The 22149-nt window shown below is 34.5% G+C and overlaps 1 protein-coding gene across 2 annotated transcripts; it reads left to right on the forward strand.

Moving 5' to 3' along the window:
- The first annotated feature begins 14021 nt into the window (after window positions 1–14021).
- Window positions 14022–19759, forward strand: LOC120076326 (protein LIKE COV 2-like). Of its 2 annotated transcripts, XM_039030116.2 has the most exons (8): window positions 14154–14282; window positions 14368–15388; window positions 15537–15589; window positions 15700–15809; window positions 16734–16901; window positions 17443–17540; window positions 18077–18200; window positions 19457–19759. In XM_039030116.2, the coding sequence occupies exons 3-8, from the start codon at window positions 15579–15581 to the stop codon at window positions 19567–19569; spliced, it is 624 nt and encodes a 207-aa protein (XP_038886044.1). In that variant the 5' UTR covers window positions 14154–14282; window positions 14368–15388; window positions 15537–15578; the 3' UTR covers window positions 19570–19759. The 2 variants fall into 2 exon arrangements, with proteins under 2 accessions (XP_038886043.1, XP_038886044.1); XM_039030115.2 differs by lacking the exon at window positions 14368–15388 and having other exon boundaries at window positions 14022–14282.
- Window positions 19760–22149: the final 2390 nt, after the last annotated feature.

Genomic DNA, 22149 nt, shown 5'->3' on the forward strand with positions numbered 1-22149 from the left:
TAACCTCTCACTCAATTGGTTATTAGAGAAAAAGATATAATTATCCAATAATTAATATTATATTTATAACCTCCCACTCAATTGGTTACCATAAAACCAACTTACCATATTATATTTATAACTTATAGTTTCAATATTTCATCTCATGAAACATATAAACCATAGCTCTTTTTCTATTTCATAGTACTTAATGTAAATCTCATTTATATTAATCCTCCACTTGATGTATTTCATACATCACACCGATCATATCATATATAATTGAATTTTCTCTTGTCAATTTGAACATTTCAAATCAACACCATGAACTGATTCTCAACTTGAATCCATTGAGCTACCAAGAGGACCTTATAGACTTGTAGCTTGAAGCTCCGACAGTACATGAATAACTTACTAAACTCTTTAGTCACGGGATCCACCATCCGTTAACTGCCAGGCACTCCACTAAAGACTGATAGTTGCACTCTCCTTACTACAGATATATTTTGTGTCCATATCAACCAATCAACAGTGTGATAACCCTTCACAGATCGCTCGTAAGTACAGCTAGACCAATAACCATTATGCCCCTGTAGTTACATCTAACTCCTTAAGTACCATTGATCCCTCTAATGAACATAAGTCATAGTCCTACTATGACTGAGTTCTCTCTTCCAAAGAGAAGTTGCGGCCACTATGTTCAAGACCCGGAATCAGCCCTTAAGGGAGCAATCTATCTACTTACCCCTACTTCGGGGAAAGAGTGAATTTCATCTTGTGTAACTGAGTTCCCAGCTCCCAAATTAGACAAATCCTCAAAAAGGTAGGCATGTTTAGTTTGTAATCTGGCCAGTCTCACCCATACTAATCAAAGGACTACTCTCAAAGGCAGAAGTTCCCAAAACACTCAGGATTAAGGTCATGTTACCTATGATCGTTTAGGTGAGATGTAAGTCTCAAGTATCAACGACGTTATATAAAGAGACGAATCATCTCACGGTCCGGTCTTATACAAACTCTTTGTATACGACACCTCCACTCGCATGTCTTCACATGAATGGTCAGGATCTACCATCTGTAGTAGTTCACAATACTTGTAAATCTATACAAAGCGGGTCGTATCCATAGTGTCACCAGGATCAGGTATCTCTCCTTAATCCTTATACTACAGGCCTTTTTAGGTTATCACTTAAGGCATGATCCATTTTTATATCTCATATACATGCTTAATTTTACATACAATAATTATGGAGCTTTGTTTGTTGGATATGAGTAAATGTCAAATAAAATAACTCTTATTTTTTTCATAACAATGTGTACAGTTTACAAACTACGAGACTCCAGGAGAATTAGTACATCAATCCCAATAGTTTGTTGGTTCTTACGTCCTAAAACTCGTGGTTTGTAAACAATAAACGAATTCTATTTTACAATAAATTTGTTATTGAGGTTTATTCAATAAAAATGATATTGAATATGTGAATTGCATTTAAAAACTCTAAATCCAATAAATTAAGAACAATTGGTTATAGCATGAATATCTAAACTATATGTGGAGGCATAAAAGTGGATCAAGTTCGAGTAATAGCCAAAACGATCTATATTATAGGGATAAGGTTAGGTACCTTAGCCTGGGGACACTATGGATGTGGCTTAGTTTGTATTTTATACAAACGATGTAATTTTGAATCGTTCATGTGAAGATATGCGAGTGGAGGTATCCTATGCAATAAGTTTGCATAAGACCGAACCGAGAAATAGTCACTTTTACTTTATAACGCCATTTACTGTTAAGACTGACGGTTTCAATACGATGACCTAGGTAACTCGATCTTAATCCTAAGCTAACTATGAACTCCTATTTATTCGGGATTATCCTTTAATCTGCATGGGTAAGAGTGGCCCAAGTTTGTCGACTCAATAGGCTTACCATTTTAAGGATAAGAATGGGTAAATAGATGAGAACATAGTCCTACAAGATGGAATTCACACCTACCTGATTCTAGGGATAGTAGATAGGTTGTTCTCTTAAGTGCTGACTATGAGTCTTGAACAAGGGGCCTCACCCTCTCATTGACCCGAGAGGGACTCGATTTGGTGGTTGGACCACAAACCAATTGTTCACTAGAGGATCAGTGAGACTTAAGGAACAAGATGTATTTACAGGAGTAAAACGGTAATTTTGACCCAACTATAATTACTTCCAACCTATGAAGGATCGACTTACTAATCATGGTTATATCGAGTGGACAGAAATATATCTACAGTGAGGAGAGTGCAGCTATTGGGCTATAATGGAGTGTCCTGGTAATTAACGAATATTGGTTTACTAGATTAAAGATTTTAGCCAGTTAATCTCATACTATTGGAGCTCATGATCTATAGGTCCATTAAGTTCCCCTGCTAGCTCATATGAGACTAAACCTTGGAATAGTGTGATGAGAAAATTTAACAAGTTTAAATTCTTTTTCGAAAGTAAGAGTTAATTACATTCGATATATTTAACATCTTAGTGTTCAATTATAAATTAAACAATATGGAGAGATGGAAATATTTAAATATGACTTAAATATTTTACACATGAATAGGGATTCATGATCAGGATTGGTGTTAATTATTAAGTTAATATTTGATATTAAATTGATGTTATTAATTAAATTATTAATTAATTATTATAATTAATTTTATTTAAAATTGGTTTTAAAATTAATTTCATTTAAAATTAATTATTTGAATTAACTTTAAGAAAATTCATTTAAAATTTGAATTTTATAAATTCAAAATTAGTTTAATTGTAGAGGTAATGCGTTCTTCCCACTTGAACCTCTTTAAAATACCTTAATTCTCACTAATTAGTGATCAATTTGGTGTCACTTTGAGATGATTCTGATTTTTCATGATTTCTTCTTTAAATTGAAGAAAGAATTGCAGAGATTGGGGTTGAAAAGGCTGGCTTTTGAAGCTGTTTTTTCCCTCTCAAAACCATAGCTCCAAAATTCTCTCAAACTCTTTTTTTTCCTTAAAATTCATCACAATATTGGATCCCACAATCCGTTCTAAGGCTGGAGAATAGTAGAGAGGACTCTAGCGGTGGTTCACAAATTGTTTGTGATGAAAAAACAACCAGTGGATTGTTTCAATTTTGAGCTACATCAAGGTTTGTTCTTCAAAACTCTGTTTTACAATTTTGAACAAGTATGCTTAATCCATAAAATTGATGTAATTAGAGTTCTTTTGATCCTAGTTGCTTCCGCTTGCATGTTCTTTACTCATTCAATTGGTACCAGAGCATGTTTTAAGCCTCAATTTGCATTAATTTAAGCTTAATGGGTGAAATTTTATGAGATGAATGTTATGGTTGGATCGAATTGAGCTTCAATTTGTTGAAATAATTGTAATTGCCCGCTTGTATATGGGTTTTAATGTGTAAAGAAGAGTCTATAATTTTGCTAGAGTCATTACAATTAAAATTAGGTTGTAATTTGAAGAAATTTGGAGTAAAACTGAAACAGGGAGCTATAACCCGAGGCAACGCTCCAACGTTGTGTTTCATTTTTCCATAAATGTGTGGAACGGTCCAACAGGACCGATTCGATCTGGTTCATCCTATTTCAGTTGGTTTTGTCCTATTTGAAACCTTGGAGGTTCGGTTCAAGCTATTTTCATCTAGTTTAGGACGGTTTGAAGTGTTTGTTCCGATTTTTCAATTATTATTGTGATAATTTAGTTGTTTGATAGCCTGGGATGCCAAAATCAGTCTACTTTAGTATTAGAAATATCCTAAAACTCGCAGTTCATAAATACTAGAAACATATTTTATTTATCAATAAAAGTATTATTGAGTTGTTCATTCAGTAAAATGTTATTGATATTGCATTCTGTTATAAAAATCTAATAAACGAATCCATGGCTATAATATGAATACTTTAAACTTTATGTGGAGTCATAAAAGTGGATCAAGTTTTAGTATATAGCTAAAAAGGTCTATAAGTATATGGATGAGATTTGGTACCTCATCCTGGTGACACTATTGGATATGGCCCACTTTGTATACTAATACAAATGATGTGATTCCAAAATCATTCATGTGGAGACATGCGAATGGAGGCATCCTATGCAAAGGATGTTTGCATAAGATCAGACCTCAAAATAGTCACTTTTTTTTATAATGACTGTTTACTGTTAAAACTGACTATTTTAAATTCGATAACCTAAGGTAACTCGATCTTAATCCTAAGCTAAATATGAACTCTTATTTATTCGGGATTATCCTTTGATCTGCATGAGAGTAGTTCAACAGTACTACTCACTAAGCTTCCCATTTTGGGGATAAGACTGGATAGATAGGGGGACATAGTCTTGCAAGATAGAATTCCCTCCTACTCGATTTAGGGTTAGCAGATAGGTTGTTCCCTTAAGTATTGATTTCTGGTTTTGAACAATGGGCCCCACTCTCTCATGGTCGAGAGGGACATGGTTTATTAGTTGGACTATAAACCAATTGTTCAATAGAGGATCAGTGAAAGCTTAAGAAGCAAGATGTATTTATAGGGGTAAAACGGTAATTTTGATCTAGCTATAAATACGAACGACTTGTGAAGGATCAACTTACTGATTATGGTTAAAATTGATAGAAATATATCTACAATGAAGAGAGTGCAGTTATCAAGCTATAGTTGTGTGTCTTAGTAGTTAACAAATATTGATTAATTCGGTCTATAGAGTTTAGCCAATTAATCTCAAATCGTTGGAGTTCATGATCTGTAGGTCCATAAGGTCCCTCTACTAGCTCGTAAAATTATATCTTGGATTAGTGAATCGATCAGTTTTGAAACGTTCAAAATCAAAATTAGGGTTTCAAATTCAAATTAGGGTTTGATTAGTTTTATTCATTGTTGAAATTAAATGAGGCCGGAGAGATTAGAATATTTAAATATTGAATAACATGAATAGGATTTGTGTATTAATTAGGTGTTTGATTAATTTAATATTTGATATTAAATTATTATTTAATTAATTCATTAAAAAAATTTAATTATTTATTTAAATAAATAAAACATTTTTCAATTTCAATTCAAATTCATATTTGAATTTTGAATTAAAACTAATTTTGGTGAAAATTAGATAAATTGAACATGGAAATTGGAAATTAGCAAAAATAGTTTGCTAGTGGAAAAATCCAATCTTTCACCTTAATTAAGTGGATTGATCCATGTATCAACACCTATCCCACTCACCTAGTGTTGATTGAAGTGTCAATCAGCTTGATGGTTAGTGTTTGCATGATTAATTTTCATAAATACTTCAATTACAGAGAATTGAAGTTAATGTAATTGGATTTTCTGAAATCCTGAAAATCTTTCCCAAATCTTCTTCCTTCTCAACCTAATTGATCTCAATTCAGTGCTTTCACCACACAATCCGAGTTAGAGGATAGTAGAGAAGATCCTCTTGGTGGTCTACTATGCATTTGGAGATCCAATTCAAGGAGAGGAGCTAGAGTTGCTGATATCTACAAAGGTATTGTGTTCATGAAACCCTCCTTGAAATTAGTTTTCTTACATGCTTTTCAACTTAAATTAAGTGTAATTAGAGTGCTTATTGATTCTGATTTCTTTCATTGCATGTATGTATACTCTATCATTTAGTGTGTTTAATTAATTATGCATTATCAATGTATGTTTTTTAAGGAAATCTTAATAGAGATCCTTTGAGCAGCGGAAGTGGATCGTTCCAAATCCCATTCAGAATAAACACAAACAATTACAATCTAAATAGAAACAAACAGATTATGCATAATTAGAAATTACAGCATGTTTCTTAATAGGAACAAGCAAGGGATAAAGTATGTATACCTTTGAAGAACCCTTCTTCAAATATCCCTCGATCGTTCAGCAAATCATTCAGTCGACATGAACACGAACACCACGAACAGAACAACCAATAGCATAAACAACTGAATGTACCTCGAACCCAATTGAGTCCAACTCGATCTTCGAACTAAACAAGAACACCACTACAATAGTTACCTTGGTATTCTCTGTGTGAGAATCCATGAGTTGTGGGTTCTGTATGATCTTGGATTGAGGAAAACATGAGGTAGACGATCGTGTAAGTGGGAGATGAATACTGTCTATCGTATAGACGATGTACTGGATCGTTTAGAAGATGAAGCCTATCATATAGACTTTGCTACTCGATCGTGTAGCAATAATTAAGCGAGTAACTATCGTATAGTCAAATCGTAGCTCGATCGTGTATGCTCTCAATGCTATCGCTTAGTAAAAACACTTTTTACTTGATAACCTTTTTCGTGAGACTAATTCCGAATGAATCATCATCTAAGTTTGGAAAATAATTTTCCTTTTTATCTCATAATTACCATAAAACTTCCAATAACCTCCCACTCAATTTGGTTATTAGAGAAAAAGAATAATTAATTATTATATAATTAATATGTTATAAATAAATATAATAACCAACTTATCATATTATATTTATAACCTATAGTTTTAATATTTCATCATATGAAACATATAAACCATAGTTCTTTTTCTATTTTATGATATTTAATATAAATCATTTTTACATTAATTCCTCCAAGTAATGTATCTAATACATCATATCCATTATATTATATATAATTGAATTTCCTCTTGTTAATTTGAACACTTCAAACTAACCCAAAATCTGATTCTCAACTTGAACCCATTGAGTTAACAATAGGATCTTATGGACCTTTAGCTTGAAGCTCCAACGGTACGTGAATAACTAACTAAACTTTTTAATCACGAGATCCACCATCTGTTAACTGTTGGTCACTCCACTAAAGACCGACCGCTGCACTCTTTGCACTATAGATATATTTTTGTGTCCACATAACCAATCAATAGTGTGATGACCCTTCACAAATCGCTCGTAAGTATAGCTGGGCCAATTTATCGTTTTGCCCCTGTAGTTACATCTAACTCCTTAAGTACCATTGATTCCTCTAATGAACAATAAGTCATAGCCTACTATGTTCAAGACTCGGAATCAGCTTTTAAGGGAGCAATATATCTACTTACCCCTGCTTTGGGGAAGGAGTGAATTCTGTCTTGTGTAGCTGAGTTCTCATCTTCTCAATCAGACGAATCCCCAAAAAGATAGGCTTGTTGAGTTGGAAATCTGGCCACTCTCATCCATACTAATCAAAGGACTGCCCTCGTGAGCAGGAGTTTCCAACTCACTCAGGATTAAGGTCATGTCACCTATGGTCATCCTAGCGAGATGTAAGTCTCATTTATCAACGACGTTATTGAAGGAACTCTTAAAAAAGAGTACTTATGAGCGAAAGAGGATCTTTCCAATTTCATTGTGACAGAATTACCACACATACATTCTAACAAACAGATATGCATTGTAAACACTAATTATTGGCATGCTTTAAAAATAAATACAAAAAACCGAGAGAACGTACCAGTTGAAGACTTTCTTCAATAGAACTCGATCCAACGTGAACAAACTTCTCTTGTTCCTTCTCGTCTAGCAAGCAGTCGCCTAGCAACACCACGGTCATCTACACGATCAACAGCGCACGAACAACAAGCAACCAGGGACGACACCACCATTCGAAGTCCTCAGTATTCTCAGAGTGAGAATCTAAAGGGTGGACTTTTATTAAATTGGTAGAGGGGAGGAGGAAAAGTGATCGCATACTACGAACAAGCAAGTGGGAGAAAAGGAAAGACTATCGTATAGTCGAATGTGCTTGATCGTTTAGAGCGGGGTACATGATCGTGTAATAAACACTAAGCAATCGTCTATTAAAAGGTAAGCGATCGTTTAGTTAGGCTCAGTGAACTAAGAGATCGTCTAGCAAAGGTAGGCGATCATTTAGAGACGCGGGTGTGCGATCGTTTAGGAAGGCAGGCGCTATCGTAAAGGCTCTCAACACTATACGATCGTCTAGTAATTACATCTGAGCGAATTTTCGGATCTTTTTCAAAATGAAAAAAAATTTCATTTTATTCTTTAGTTACAAGAACTGAATCAAACTTCCCACTTTCACACGAATTCGGAGAAAAACTCGACTAATTATCTCATAACCGCCTAATTAATTAAATAATGAATATAATCATATTATATTCTTAACCTATAGTTTGATATCATATATCAACTACAGTGTTTTCTCCTCTACTTGATATAAATCATATTTATATCCAATTTCCTCCAAAATAATGTATCTCATATATTTAGTCAATCATATCATATATAATTAACCAGTTCAGTTATATCATATATAATCGAACTCCCACTTGTTAATTTGAACATTTCAAACTGACCCAAAAACTAATTCTCAACTTTTATCCAAGCTACTAAGGGGACCTTATAGACCTATGGCTCGAAGCTCCAACGATACGTGAATAACTGACTAAACTCTTTAGCCACGAGATCCACCATCTGTTAACTTCCAGACATTCCACTAAATACCAACAACTGAACTCTTCTTACCACAAATATATTGTTGTGTCCATCAGATATAACCAATCATGAGTACGATGACCCTTCACAGATGTTCGTAAAGCTGGGCCAATTTACCATTTTGCCCCTGTAGTTACGTCTCACTCCTTAAGTACCATTGATCCCTCTAATGAATAATACAACATAGTTCAACTATGTGTGAACACCTCTCAGGCCATGAGAAGGTGTGTGGCGCCACATTGTTCAAGCCCTGAAATCAGCCCTTAAGGGAGCTATCTATCTACTTACCCCTACTTTGGGGAAGAAGTGAATTCAATCTTGTATAGCTGAGTTCCAAACTCCCAAATCAAACGAATCCCCAAAGTGGTAGGTTTGAGTCAGCGGCCTGGCCACTCACACCCATGCAAATCAAAGGACTACCCTCAATGGCAGGAATTCTCAACTCACTCGGGATTGAGGTCATGTTACCTATAGTCGTTCTAGTGAAGTGAAGTCTTTGTCATGAACGGTGTTATATAACGAGACGTTAACACTTCGTGGTCAGGTCTTATACAAACTCTTTGTATAGGACGCCCCCGCTCGCATGTCCCCTACATGAATGATTAGGATCAGACCATCTGTGACAAGTCACAACACTTGTAACTATTCTACAAAGTGAGCCGCATCCGTAGCATTACCAGGATAATGTTTCCCTCCTATATCTATATATTACAAACCATTTTGGTTATCACTAAAAGACATGATCCACTCGTATGTCACCACATACATGCTTAAGTTACATAAAGATAACCAGGGATTTTAGTTTATTGGTTTGTGGTAAAGAAAATAAAACATTCAGATGAGCAAAATCAAGAAGTGAAGTAAAATATCATATATTCTACATCACAAGCGTTTGTACAAACTGTTTATAAACTATAGGACACGAGACTTTAGGGCATTAACCCCAACAATCTCACACTTTTCCTAAAGCGGAGTGGGGTGTACATAAACAAGTACAAAACAATAAACTAGGGCATAAAAGCCCAGTACAAGAAAATCTCCCACTTGCCCTAGTCGAGCCGCGGGCGATCCTGTAGACCCATGCTCTTAAGGTGACCCTCAAACACTATAGCCATGAGAGCCTTCGTAAACAGGTCAGCAACATTGTGCTCTGAAGCGATCATCGTGACGATCACATCCCTTTAATGCATTATCTCGCGGATCAAATGACACTTTTGCTTTATGTGTTTACCTCGCCTGTGACTCCTAGGCTTCTAGGAGTTCACCACATCCCTACTATTGTCACAATAGAGGGTGATTGGTCTAGACATATCTGGAACAACTTCCAATTCCATCAAGAGCTTCTGAAGCCAAACGGCCTCCTTAGCAACTTTGCAAGCCGCTACGTACTCTGCCTCCATAGTGGAGTCGACAATTCACCCATGCTTAGTGCTTCGCCATACTACAGCTCCTCCGTTAAGAGTAAAGACTGACCCTGAAGTGGACTTGCGAGAGTCCTTATCAGTCTAAAAGTCAGAATCCGTGTATCCAGTAAAGATCAAATCCCTAGATCCATACACGAGCATATAGTCCCTCATTCTCTGAAGATACTTGAGAATGTTCTTCACTGTTGTCTAGTGACCCTGGCCTAGGTTAGACTGATACCTACTGACTATGCCCACAGCGTAGCAGATATCTGGTCTAGTACAGTGTATCACGTACATCAAACTGGCAACGGTAGATGCATATGGGACCCGTCTCATCTCCTCAACCTCTTGAGGCGTCTTAAGACACATATCCTTTGACAAAGTGACTTCATGCCTGAATGGCAGTAGGCTCCTCTTAGAGTCCTACATGGAGTACTTGAACAACATCTTGTCAATGTATGATGCCTGAGATAGTGCTACAACTTTGTTCTTACGATCCCGAAATATCTGTATACTCAAAACAAACTGAGCCTCTCCCAAATCTTTTATTTGGAATTGGGTTGCTAGCCAGTTCTTAACTGCAGTCAGTAGACCTATATCATTCCCAATGAGTAGTATATCGTCTACATACAACACTAAGAAAACTTCTGAAGCGTTGATGATCTTCTTGTAGACATAAGGTTCATCAACGTTCTGGTCAAATCCATACGACTTAATCGCAGTATCAAATCGTATGTTCCAAGATTTAGACGCCTATTTCAACCCATAAATGGACCGATTCAGCTTGCAAACTTTTTGCTCTTGACCTTGGGCGATAAATCCCTCAGGTTGCACCACCATATAAATGGTCTCCTCAAGATTGCCATTCAAAAAGGCTGTCTTGACGTCCATTTTCCAGATCTCATAATTATAATAAGTTGCAATGGACAGGAGGATGCGGATTGACTTTAACATGGCAACAGGAGAGAAAGTCTCCTCATAGTCGACTCCCTCTACCTAGGTATAACCCTTTGCCACAAGTCGAGCCTTGAAAGTTTGTACCTTCCCATCAACACCTCGTTTGCGCTTGTAGATCCATTTACAACCTATAGGTCTTACCCCATCAGGCTGATCTACAAGATCCCATACTAAGTTGAAGTACATCGACTCCATCTCAAGATTCATGGCTTTGACTCATTCATGCCAGTAAACATCCTCCATTGCCTTCTGATAAGACAAAGGATCCTCAACGTCGCCATCTGCTACCATAGCAAGGATTTTCGTGAAACCCAGATAGCAACATAGTTCAACTATGTGTAAAACCCATTCATCCCGGTCAACGTCCTCCATTGCCTTCTAATGAATAATACAACATAGTTCAACTATGTGTTTAAGCCATGAGAAAGTGTGTGGCACCACATAGTTCAAGCCCTGGAATCAGCCCTTAAGGGAACTATTTATCTACTTACCCCTGCTTCGGGGAATGAGTGAATTCTATCTTGTATAGTTGAGTACCCAACTCTCAAATCAGATGAATCCCCAAAGTGGTAGATTTGAGTTGGCGGCCTGGCCACTCACACCCATGCAAATCAAAGAACCGCCCTCAATGGCAGAAATTCTCAACTCACTCAGAATTGAGGTCATGTTACCTATAGTCATCCTAGTGAAGTAAGTCTCTATCATGAACGGTGTTATATAACAAGGCGTTAACACTTCGTGGTCAAGTCTTATACAAACTCTTTGTATAGGACGCACCCGCTCGCATGTCCCTTACACGAATGATCAAGATCAGAACATCTGTGACAAGTCATAACACTTGTAACTATTCCACAAAGCGAGCCGCATCCGTAGTGTTACCAGAATAAGGTTTCCCTCCTACATCCATATACTACAGACCATTTTGGTTATCACTTAAGACATGATCCACTCGTATGCCACCACATACATGCTTAAGTTACATAAAGATAACCATGGATTTTAGTTTATTGGTTTGTGGTAAAGCAAATAAAACATTCAGATGAGCAAAATCAAAAAGTGGAGTAAAATATCATATATTATACATCACAAGCATTCGTACAAACTGTTTACAAACTACAGGATACGAGACTTTAGGGCATCAACCTCAACAGTTATATAAAGAGACTAATTATCTCGTGGTCCGGTCTTATACAAACTCTTTGTATAGGATACCTCCACTCGCATGTCTCCACGTGAATGGTCAGAATCAGACCATTTGTAGCACTTTACAATACTTGTAACATCTACAAAGCGGGTCGTATCCCTTCTTTGTTCTTATACTACAGACCATTTAGGTTATTACTTAAGACATGATCCGCTTGTATGTCTCACATACTTGCTTAAGTTACATGAAATAACCACAGATCTTAGTTTATTGGATTTGAGTTAATGCATATAAAATAACATTTATTTTATTAATAACAATGTGTGTACAAAAAGTTTACAAAATACAAGACCACCAGGAGAATTAGGACACCAATCTCAACAATTTTAATTAAATTAAATTTATTTTTGCATAAAGTATGCCATATAGGTTTAAAATTCCACGATAGGATAAGTTTATTTCATGCATTGAAAGTATGTTATAAGTGTTATAATATATAGTATGCATGTATAGGATTTCATGAGAATTAGTATAAGATGTTATGTTAATTTATGAAATGTTTGATGTATGTTATAGATATTGTCTAAGTTATAAGTGTTATAAAATAGATTTTTAAAATCTACAACAAAGTAAACTACATGTTCACATAGGGTCAACAAACACAACCTATTTTAATAGTTAAAATAGGTTGATAACTTGTAAAACTGAGGTTACAAGAAAACTCGTCCGGCAAGATCATGTCTAAGGCTGGAGGTACTTAAGTTGACTATTTACGGAACACCTGCTACCTAGGGATTGAGTTGGTACTTGAGTTAGGTTTCAGCTTCCTTTTTCAGATCCTGCAAGCATTCCTTCATCTTCTTTGATTTTTCGACTACCTGAGCCACTAACCGCTCCACAGAAGATGTGAGGAGACGTACTTCTCTTCAACTACCACTTTAACAGTGTACGCCTTCGTCTTGTGGTGTTTTCTCTTCACTCTCTTGTCTCAGTGGTGTTTTCTCTTCACTCTCTTCCTCATCTAGATCTTTTCTAAGGATGGCCGCCTTGCTCGTCTTTATTTCATCTTCTCTTTGCCCAGCCATCGCCTTGCTTGGTTGGTTTACAATGCCTTCATCGTCCAAACTTTCCAGTGGTTGCATCAAGATCTCAACAAACACTTTCCTTTCATCTCTTCTCCTCACCTCACTAGCCCCATCAGTTCACTAGTGTCAGACTGATATGGACGCATCCTCAACTCAGATCTGTTGAGGCAAACTTTTTTCTCATGTGGTCTAGTGATTGCCACACTTGTCTCGGTTTTCCTTTCCTCTCTTAATTTTCGTTAGAAGCATTAAAAGTAAATGTTTGTCTATAGTTCCCATCCTCTCTGTTTATTTAAGTGATTGAAAAACACATTTCAAAGACACCGGCGATCATTTTCTTCCACTGTGTGGGAAATCGATTTCCTTCAGTAATCAGCTTGCTAGTGTAGTCAGTTCTTACATACCATTTTCCCCATAACAATAAGGTTAATGCATTTTAACAACATGCAGATTACTAGAAAATTGTCATCAATGAGAAGAAATTGAAAGAGAAAATCAATGCTCCTCAACTCTAGCTTAACGAAGTTGAGCCCATGACAAGATTTTATGAAACTAGCTAAAAAACCTCAATATGAGACTTAATTTCAAAAATGAGAAAATTGTAATGGGAACCCAATTGGGACTCAAATAATTTTCTAAATGAAAATATTTGATGAAAACTTCATATAAGGTAATTTAAACTTTTGACTTTTTCTCCATGCTATAGTTCGTCATTCTAACTTTGCCATTAAAGCTTTTTTTTTCTTTGTTTTGCAAATCCTCTCTTCCTCAAAGTATAAATTTATCATTTCTGTCACGTGAAGATTGTATTTTTTCTTCTCCAAATCTTGACATCAATGCATACTAAAGTTCATGAATAAATAAATGAAAAATGAAAAATACATAGACTACATCGTTACTCATTAAAATTTAAGGATTAAATGATTAATTTGATAAAAGTTGATGAACAAAAATGGTTTTATTGGTGGAAAAGGTCAAATTATTACACGTGTAATTGCCCCTTGTTTGACCACAAAGGAAAGAAAACGGCGGTGGGCAGTTATCGACGCAAACAACCGAAGACGCATTCGCAAATCCAAACAAAGAATTCAACAAAACGACCATCGGGAAGAAGCCAAGACTCTCGACCTCACTCTTCCTTCAATGGTCGATAACAGAGAATCTTCTTCGGCTCCGATGATCGAATCTGATACCGACGATGATACTCCCAAGTCCCCTCCATCTTCCCCCAATTCGTCCACTCGCAAGGTACTCCACTCCTTTTTCGAGCTTTTCTTCTCGTCTTTATCGTTTCCCAAATCCTTTTCTATTGATTATAATCTTTTCTGTTTAGCTTACTTCATTATTGAAGCCATCTAGGGTTCATTCGAGCTGTAAAGGGTACTTTTAGTTGAAGGATCAATAGAGAAGGAAGAGGAGTCAGTCTCTGATTGGCGATGGATGCTTAGGGATTTTTTTGTTTTTTTAAGTATGATGATATCTTCAGGAACAATAAGTTTCTTGTTAAGTACTTTGGAGAAGGTAAGCTTCAGGAATCATGTGCTATAGAAAAGGTTGGAAGAAAATGGTAATCTAAAAATCCTTTTGGAAAGTTTTCCTAATTGCTATTTTCTTTAAGGCCTAGTGAAAGTTTCTTCTATGAAGCTTTCAGTAAATTTATTAATAATGTCCCACTTATTCATATCTCCCTGATGAATGTTGAGGATCTAACATTGGAAAAGTAAAGAGATCTTACCATCTTAATAAGATAGATAGGTTACTCCTCTCATTGCCAATTGATTTGGCAATAAAACTTCGTGCTATCTAATATGGTATCAGAGACAAGTTAAACTCAAATTTCAGTCCAAAAATTTTTTAAAAAAATTATATTATATTTTATATATATATATATATATTGGGATCAAATGAAGAATGGTGAACCCAAAGAGGTACTATCTTGAGGGGGCATGTTGAGGATCCCATATTGGAAATGGGAGAGAACTCACATTCTTAATAAGATATATAGGAACTCCTCTAATTGCCAATTCGTTTTAAGATGGAACCTCATGTTATCTAATACTTTTATGTTAGAAACTTGTGGTGTAGTATTCCCTTATCGATATATTACGTATCTTCAATGTATTCCAAAGTTCTATGGTGACTTTCTTGAAGATTTTCTTTTGGAATGCGTCTGATGCTTGTTTTGATCTGAGAATATGTGGCCTCAACATCCAAGCCTCCTTCAAACTCTTAAACAATATGGTGTACGTGTATTTGAAGTTACACTCTAATAACAAAAGTCCACTGAGAAAAGGTGAAACGCAAAACTGGCCTCTGTGTTTCAGGCATTTCTTGGTGCTAGAGAGTACTGGGAGGTTTGCTCACAACCTTCAGCTCCTATCTCTTTTCCTAATATCCACCCAATATCTCTCTTCTTTTTTTTTTAGCCGAAGTAAACTATTTGTGGATTATCTTTAAAATAAATGTGTTTTTCAACCATGTCAATTATTGGTCTTTTTTCAGGCTTGCTATGCTGTTCTTCAGAGTTGGGTCTCAAAGAAGTTCATGACTGGATGGTAATCAGCATTAAAAGAATGTTTCATACTGCTTATCTGCAACCATTTAAATCAATTTCTAGGTCTTCAATTCCAACTATACAAGATTTTGATAAATGATGGAATTGCAGTGTGGTTCTGTTTCCTGTTGCCATTACATTCTTCATCACATGGTGGTTTGTCCAGTTTGTCGATAGCTTCTTTAGCCCGTTATATGCCAGGCTTGGGATAAACATATTTGGTATGTTTCTTATGGTCCAGTTTCATTTTTGTTGATCAAGTTTGGTTGCTTTGGAAAATATTTTTGTGAACTTTTTACGATTACCGACTCTTTGTTCCAATACACACTTCAAGTAGGAAATCAAGATTAATCGATTCAATTGTAAATTAGGCATTGCTAAGATTATTTCTTGTATATTTTTTACTTTTTCCTTGCCATATAGGTTTAGGTTGGTTGCTTAGTCCTTGCACATTTAATTGAGAAATTTCTTGTATGAATTTGAGTTTTTCTTACCAATCATGGAAGAAGAAAACCTCTCTCATAAATAGCTTCACTTTGCAATATGTTGGTTACAAAGATGCATAAAGGTGATAGATGATTGTGTTGTGATATGAGATTGTTGTCATAGTTATTGTGAGGTCGAATCAAGAATATTAATTCACAGTTAAGATTAAATGAAGTTGAGGTGTGTAAATACTTCATCTGGACCCTCATGGACGTTAAAAGAATGAAGCATAGAATGGGAGCACAAGGAGCTTGATTTTTTTTTTCTAGACAGTCTAAGGAGCTTGAAAATACTGGATGTGAGTTGTGTGTGTATATATTTTGTGGTTTGATGGGTTTGACTCTTTAGATTGATATGGTTTGCCCAAGGAGATTCACACTTTCACCTAATTGGCTAGGTTTACTTAGACTAGTCCTTTTTCTTTTATTGGAGACCAAGCTTCGCCACCTGCCTTTCTCTTTGTACTCTTTACTTGCTGAATTGTTATTGTAAATTAGTCATTTACTGATTTTTTCAGTCTGATTCTAAGCTTCATCACATTTTTTTGTTTAGTTGAAATATAGCTTTTGACTTATCCCTTCTTTTCATTTGTAGATCACTAACTTCATCATTTTCTTACAATTCCGATATGCATATCAAATATATGAATTCTGTTGCAGGTCTTGGATTTGTTTCATCGTTGATATTTATATTTTTGGTTGGTTTATTTGCTTCATCGTGGATGGGTGCCACTGTTTTCTGGCTAGGAGAATGGTTCATAAAAAAGATGCCCTTTGTAAAGCACATTTATTCAGCTTCGAAACAAATTAGTGCAGCTATTTCTCCAGGTATCTCGTGTGCTTTTGTTTGTTGATCTATCTTTGAAACTTTTGTTTTTGTTTTATAGATCAATTTTAATTGCGTAAATCTTGTTTTAAGTTAATGATAAACGGAGGATCTGTTATATTTTTAGTTCATGTTCAATCAATTTATTGACATTTTTCCGATACAATATTTGAAAATGATGCAACTATAACTTGTTCATTTTTTATACCTATTGCTATCATAGAGAACACAGACTGTTATAGGGCCTTGTTATAGTAAGGTCAGGTGCTTATGGTCACTTGTTTGATAGGTTAATTCTTATTGGTATAATTTTCCTTTAGAAGCTACTTGAAGTTTTCTTGCTAGTGCAAAGCCTTGGCAAATTAATATGCTTTATCAAAATCTACTATAAATGTAAAATTTATTGTTTTCATGATTTTTTTTTTTACTAATTGTTGCCCAGCTTTAAATTTTTAATAGAATTGGGTAAAAATGACTGCATTATGATTTATGAGGTATGACTAGTTAACAGATATCTTTCTATCTTTTATTCCTTCTGCACAGACCAAAGTACCACAGCATTTAAGGAAGTAGCCATAATACGACATCCAAGAATTGGTGAATATGCAATTGGTTTTATTACCTCGTCAGTTGTCCTTCAGGTATTCTGTGTCCATTCAGTTAATTTCATGATGGTTTGTTCCAGTTCATCGTAGGAATTGCAGTTCTATGATTTTAACTAAAATTCCTTTGATAATGGTTTCATTTTAGGTTGATGCTATTAAAAGTTATATGCTTGATTTCTCACCATTTATTTGGTAATTTTGTACATTCGATTATAACTAGAATTCTTAGCAAAATGTAACAATCATTAAATCATTAACATATTTTTCAAAAACTACACTTTTTTTTTTGTTTTCAAAGTTGGCCTAATTTTTAAAACATGTTTAAAAAGTAGACAACAAAACAAAGAAACACGATTCATAAGGTGGAGCTGGCTGTTATGGTTGTGTTTCTAAGATCAACTTTTAAAACAGAAAATAATTAGTGAAATATTTATCAAATGGGCCATAGAAACTGTTACCCTTGACCTGTCAACAAATGTACGACATCAAAAGGCTTGATCTATAAATTTTGCTTAGGATAAATGTGCATGTCTCAGTTATGCCTTGAATGAATTTTTAATGATAAATGACAGATGAACGGATATGAAGAGTTATGCAGTGTTTATGTTCCCACGAATCATCTGTACATTGGTGACGTTTTTCTTATAAAATCTGAAGACATCATACGTCCAAATTTATCTATCCGGGAAGCCATAGGTCAGTGTTTTCTTTTGATAAAACTTAATGAAATGTTCTTTCTCATGTTCATGGCTTTATTTATATGTGCTTTTAGAGCAAATAATTAGGACTTTTATTTGGTCTTAATTTTAGCACTCATGCTTATTTAATTTCTCAAGAATTAAAATGGAGTTGGATCTATTGAGATGTCAAACTATTTATTGTGGGACGATGCTATTCTTGACCTTATTCCTCTTAGCTTCATATTCATCAAGAAACCTGAAACAGCTTCTCACTTAAGCCCCAAAATGTTCAAACCCCCTTTCCCCCCATATTCTCCTTCTCCCATCGTCAACTTTCTTGCCCGGATATTCAATTGCTTTGTTGTAAAAGATGAAAATCATTGTAAAGAAGCTGTGAGGCATAATTTCAAAAACCCAATATGTATCAAATGGAGCTTACATTTTGTATGTATAGCCTAAGTGATCAAAGGAGATAGTACTCCATAAATCAAGTTTATGAATCTTTATTCGAATGAGAATACATAAGAAAAGCCGTATATTTAAGAGATTATTACAAATGGGTGTATAAAGGATTAACATTTTAATTCATCCAAAATTACACTAATCCTTCCCTCATCAATTTTTAGTCCTGAAATTTTGGCTTGGTGTAGGTTTTGAAAACATTTTAAAAAACTAGAGAACAAAACAAAAAAAGAACACAAGTGGTACAATTTCTAAGCTTACTTTTCAAAACTAAAAAAATTAAAAATAAAATGGTTATCGAATAAGAGTTTAGTAAATAACTAGTTAAGGGTAATATCAGTAGAGATTACTTTTCATGAATTGGTCGGGAGTAACGGACATTGAAGGGGGAGAAAAATATTATGGTAGTTTAGTCATGAGTGTTCTAAAGTAGAAGGATTCAAGCAATCTCATTACTTAGTAGTGTGCAGAGTGTTCCAAGGTTATATCAATCATAAAAATATGATATTGGTTGAAAATGGAGAAAATGGGTTCAGATTCAGTAGGAGTAGGCGTTGTTGCTATTGTTTGATTGTAAATAATATAATACGATACGTACATGATGGCATCATCCTTTATTGAGAAGATATGGTTTTCCTTGAACTTCAACATGCCAATGGAAGTTCCTGTAAAACTCAAGGAATTGAATAATATTCAATTCGATTATTATTTGCTTGTGATCTTTATTGGGCTATAATTTGCGTATCGCTCTCTCCATTTTTCATATACATATGGCAATATTTTACTCAGGCTTTTATTTGCATAATGCAGAAATCATAGTTTCAGTAGGAATGACGATGCCACAGGTGATTTCTCCTGTTGAAAGGGAAAGATTTCCACATCAAAATGATATGATCCCGTTGAATAGAATGGCTTCCATTTGAAAGGTTATACCACTTGATATGTAGCATTTCACTAACTAGTCTTACCTTGCACATAACATAACTAGTTACTTTAGGACATCTTCACAGCCCATTCTGTATCAATATATGATTTGTCCATACTTAAACATGAAAGTATGTAAAGTGAATAAATTATTTACTTGGAACGAAAGAACATCAGTTTTTCTTACAATTGTAGGTGGGGAAATCAAGCTTCTAACCTCAGTAGATAGTACAAACTTTATTCCAGTTGAGCTACGCTTATGTTGGAATCTATGTTTCATTTTGATACCCTAATAAATTACTTAATGAATAGACCCATTAGCCTTAACATCCTCACCTATCATAAATGGAGGCTTCTTGGTTTCTTTCGCTTTGGTCAATGTTAAATAATTGTGTTGATTTGAAGATTGATACTATTTTTAGTATATATTTTGTCATGAACTTCTAGTTGCACCAATCTAAGCATATTTCAATAGATGAAGATATTAATTACCATTTCAAAGATATGTTGTTTGTGTATATTTGTTGAATATCGAAAATAATGGTTTACTAGAAATATGATATGTATGTGTCACGTACGAATCTTGGGTTCTTCAAGTGGACAATCGAAGAAAGAAAAAACAAACCTAAGATTTTGACATTGTGTTACTCAACCATTTCACATAGTAATGTCATCAGCCTCCACGCTTGACAAAATTCTTTAATCCTATGCAAGCATACATCTAATGGAGATCAAATTGCATGAACTCCCTAACTGATCAATTACAAGATTATTGGAACTCAAATAAGGATATTTCATCCTGCAACATAATCTATTTGTAATCCATGTAAGTGAATCTCTCCTTCAAATGTCTGGAATATACAATTGACACGTTTGGTGCTACCTATATAGTGAAATATATGTATATTAAATAATACAAAGTATATGATACTTTACGAAATAAAATATCACATATCTGACAAAAATATTATATATTGCCTATGTATATGTATATCCTCGAACCCTATATATAGCAAATATAAGTAATATATGGTATATTACTTGTTCAGAGATAGGAGGATAGGAATTAATCAATTTTGTAAAACATAAATATGAAAATGTTTAAGTTTGTAGATAGACATATGAAATTAAGTTTACAAAATGGTCTTTTTGGCTAAATATTACATAAATATGAAAATGTTTAAGTTTGTAGACATTTATGAAATTAAGTTTACAAAATGGTCTTTTTGGCTAAATATTCCTTATTATTTTTTATTCCTTGTTTGAATGTCTACAATGCGTCGATTAATGTAACAAATTAGTCATTTATAACCTAGATCACCCATATATACTATGCATGTTTTGATTATCGGTAATTGTAACAATTGCATTTTAATTTGAGTAGCAAAAGTGTCTTATTGCTTGTGTTGGTTCATGTCCTATTCCTATGTTTATCACATTACACGATCAGTCTTAGGAAATAAAAGCCACTAAGTTGAATCTAGCTAATTTGATTGCACATCTTAATTGATCCCTAATCTTAGTGTGGCTAATCAGTATGTAACACTATTGTGTCCAACTTGTTAGTTAGTTTAGAATTTAACTGTGTTTATATATATAATTAATTAAAACTATGAAATTTTTATTTGCATCGAACACTATTGATTAGCTGGTCATAATTTTGTGATTAATTTATGAACAAAATCCATTAAGTAGCTCAATTATCTTTAAGTTAGGCTCTCGATTTATCTCTTTACTCTCTCATCAACTATCATACTTTTCTACATTGAGTATTGAAATTTTTAAGTTATCTCTATTGAATATTGAAAATTTAGAAAAATGTGTAATTGAATGGTTGAACAAAAAGTCAAACAAACAAAAATTGACAATAGAAGTTTATACTTTTTTTAGGTTAAAATAATCGTCACATATCTTAACAGAATTACTCACCTCAACACCTCAAACACAACCTTCCTAACTCAACTCAACTCAATACATCAAACAAAACATTCCAACTCCATAAACAATAATTACCAACCTAATTCAACAATCCAAACGCTGCCAACACTCCCTTAAATAATTAAAAAAAGTGACTTATTAAGTGCCTAAAATGTCAATAATTTAATGATGACGTGACAGACTGTGGAACATTGTTTATTGACTGAACAAACAGGTTAATTTGACAACAAATGACCAGCAAAAGTAAACCATAAAAGAAAATGGCAATCTATAGAAACAACAAAATAAAAAAAGAACAGATTGTTTCCAAGAAAACAAAGAGATAAAACATCTGATTCTACTGTTCTACTTCCATCATCTACATCATATCCTATCAAATCAATGTTTTTATAATAGATATTTCATGTCCTTAGATTCAAGCGTTTAAAAATAGTTTCAAAGCATTTAAAAGTCATTCCAAATGCGACGGACTAGATTAGACAACATGAGTTACTGAAACACATTAAAAGTTAAGTAAATACAGGCTAAATAGTTCGACTCTTAACATATTAGCACATCACGTACAGGAAGAGAGAGAGCCACGAAGGGAAAGTGGGATAGAGAGGGAGTAAGAAGGTGGGAGGTAGAGAGAGAGGAAGATA

Source organism: Benincasa hispida, chromosome 4, assembly GCF_027475165.1.
Source record: "Benincasa hispida cultivar pf3 chromosome 4, pf3_genome.v1.1, whole genome shotgun sequence".
In the NCBI taxonomy this organism is placed as follows: Eukaryota; Viridiplantae; Streptophyta; class Magnoliopsida; order Cucurbitales; family Cucurbitaceae; genus Benincasa; species Benincasa hispida.

What these genes read in the sequence shown, in the direction of transcription:
- LOC120076326 (XM_039030115.2), top strand. Translation starts at nt 14,178, where the DNA reads ATGGTCGATAACAGAGAATCTTCTTCGGCTCCGATGATCGAATCTGAT. An exon ending in CCAATTCGTCCACTCGCAAG is followed by an intron (nt 14,283 to 15,536) that starts GTACTCCACTCC and finishes GTCTTTTTTCAG; the next exon opens with GCTTGCTATGCTGTTCTTCA. An exon ending in TAGTGCAGCTATTTCTCCAG is followed by an intron (nt 16,902 to 17,442) that starts GTATCTCGTGTG and finishes CCTTCTGCACAG; the next exon opens with ACCAAAGTACCACAGCATTT.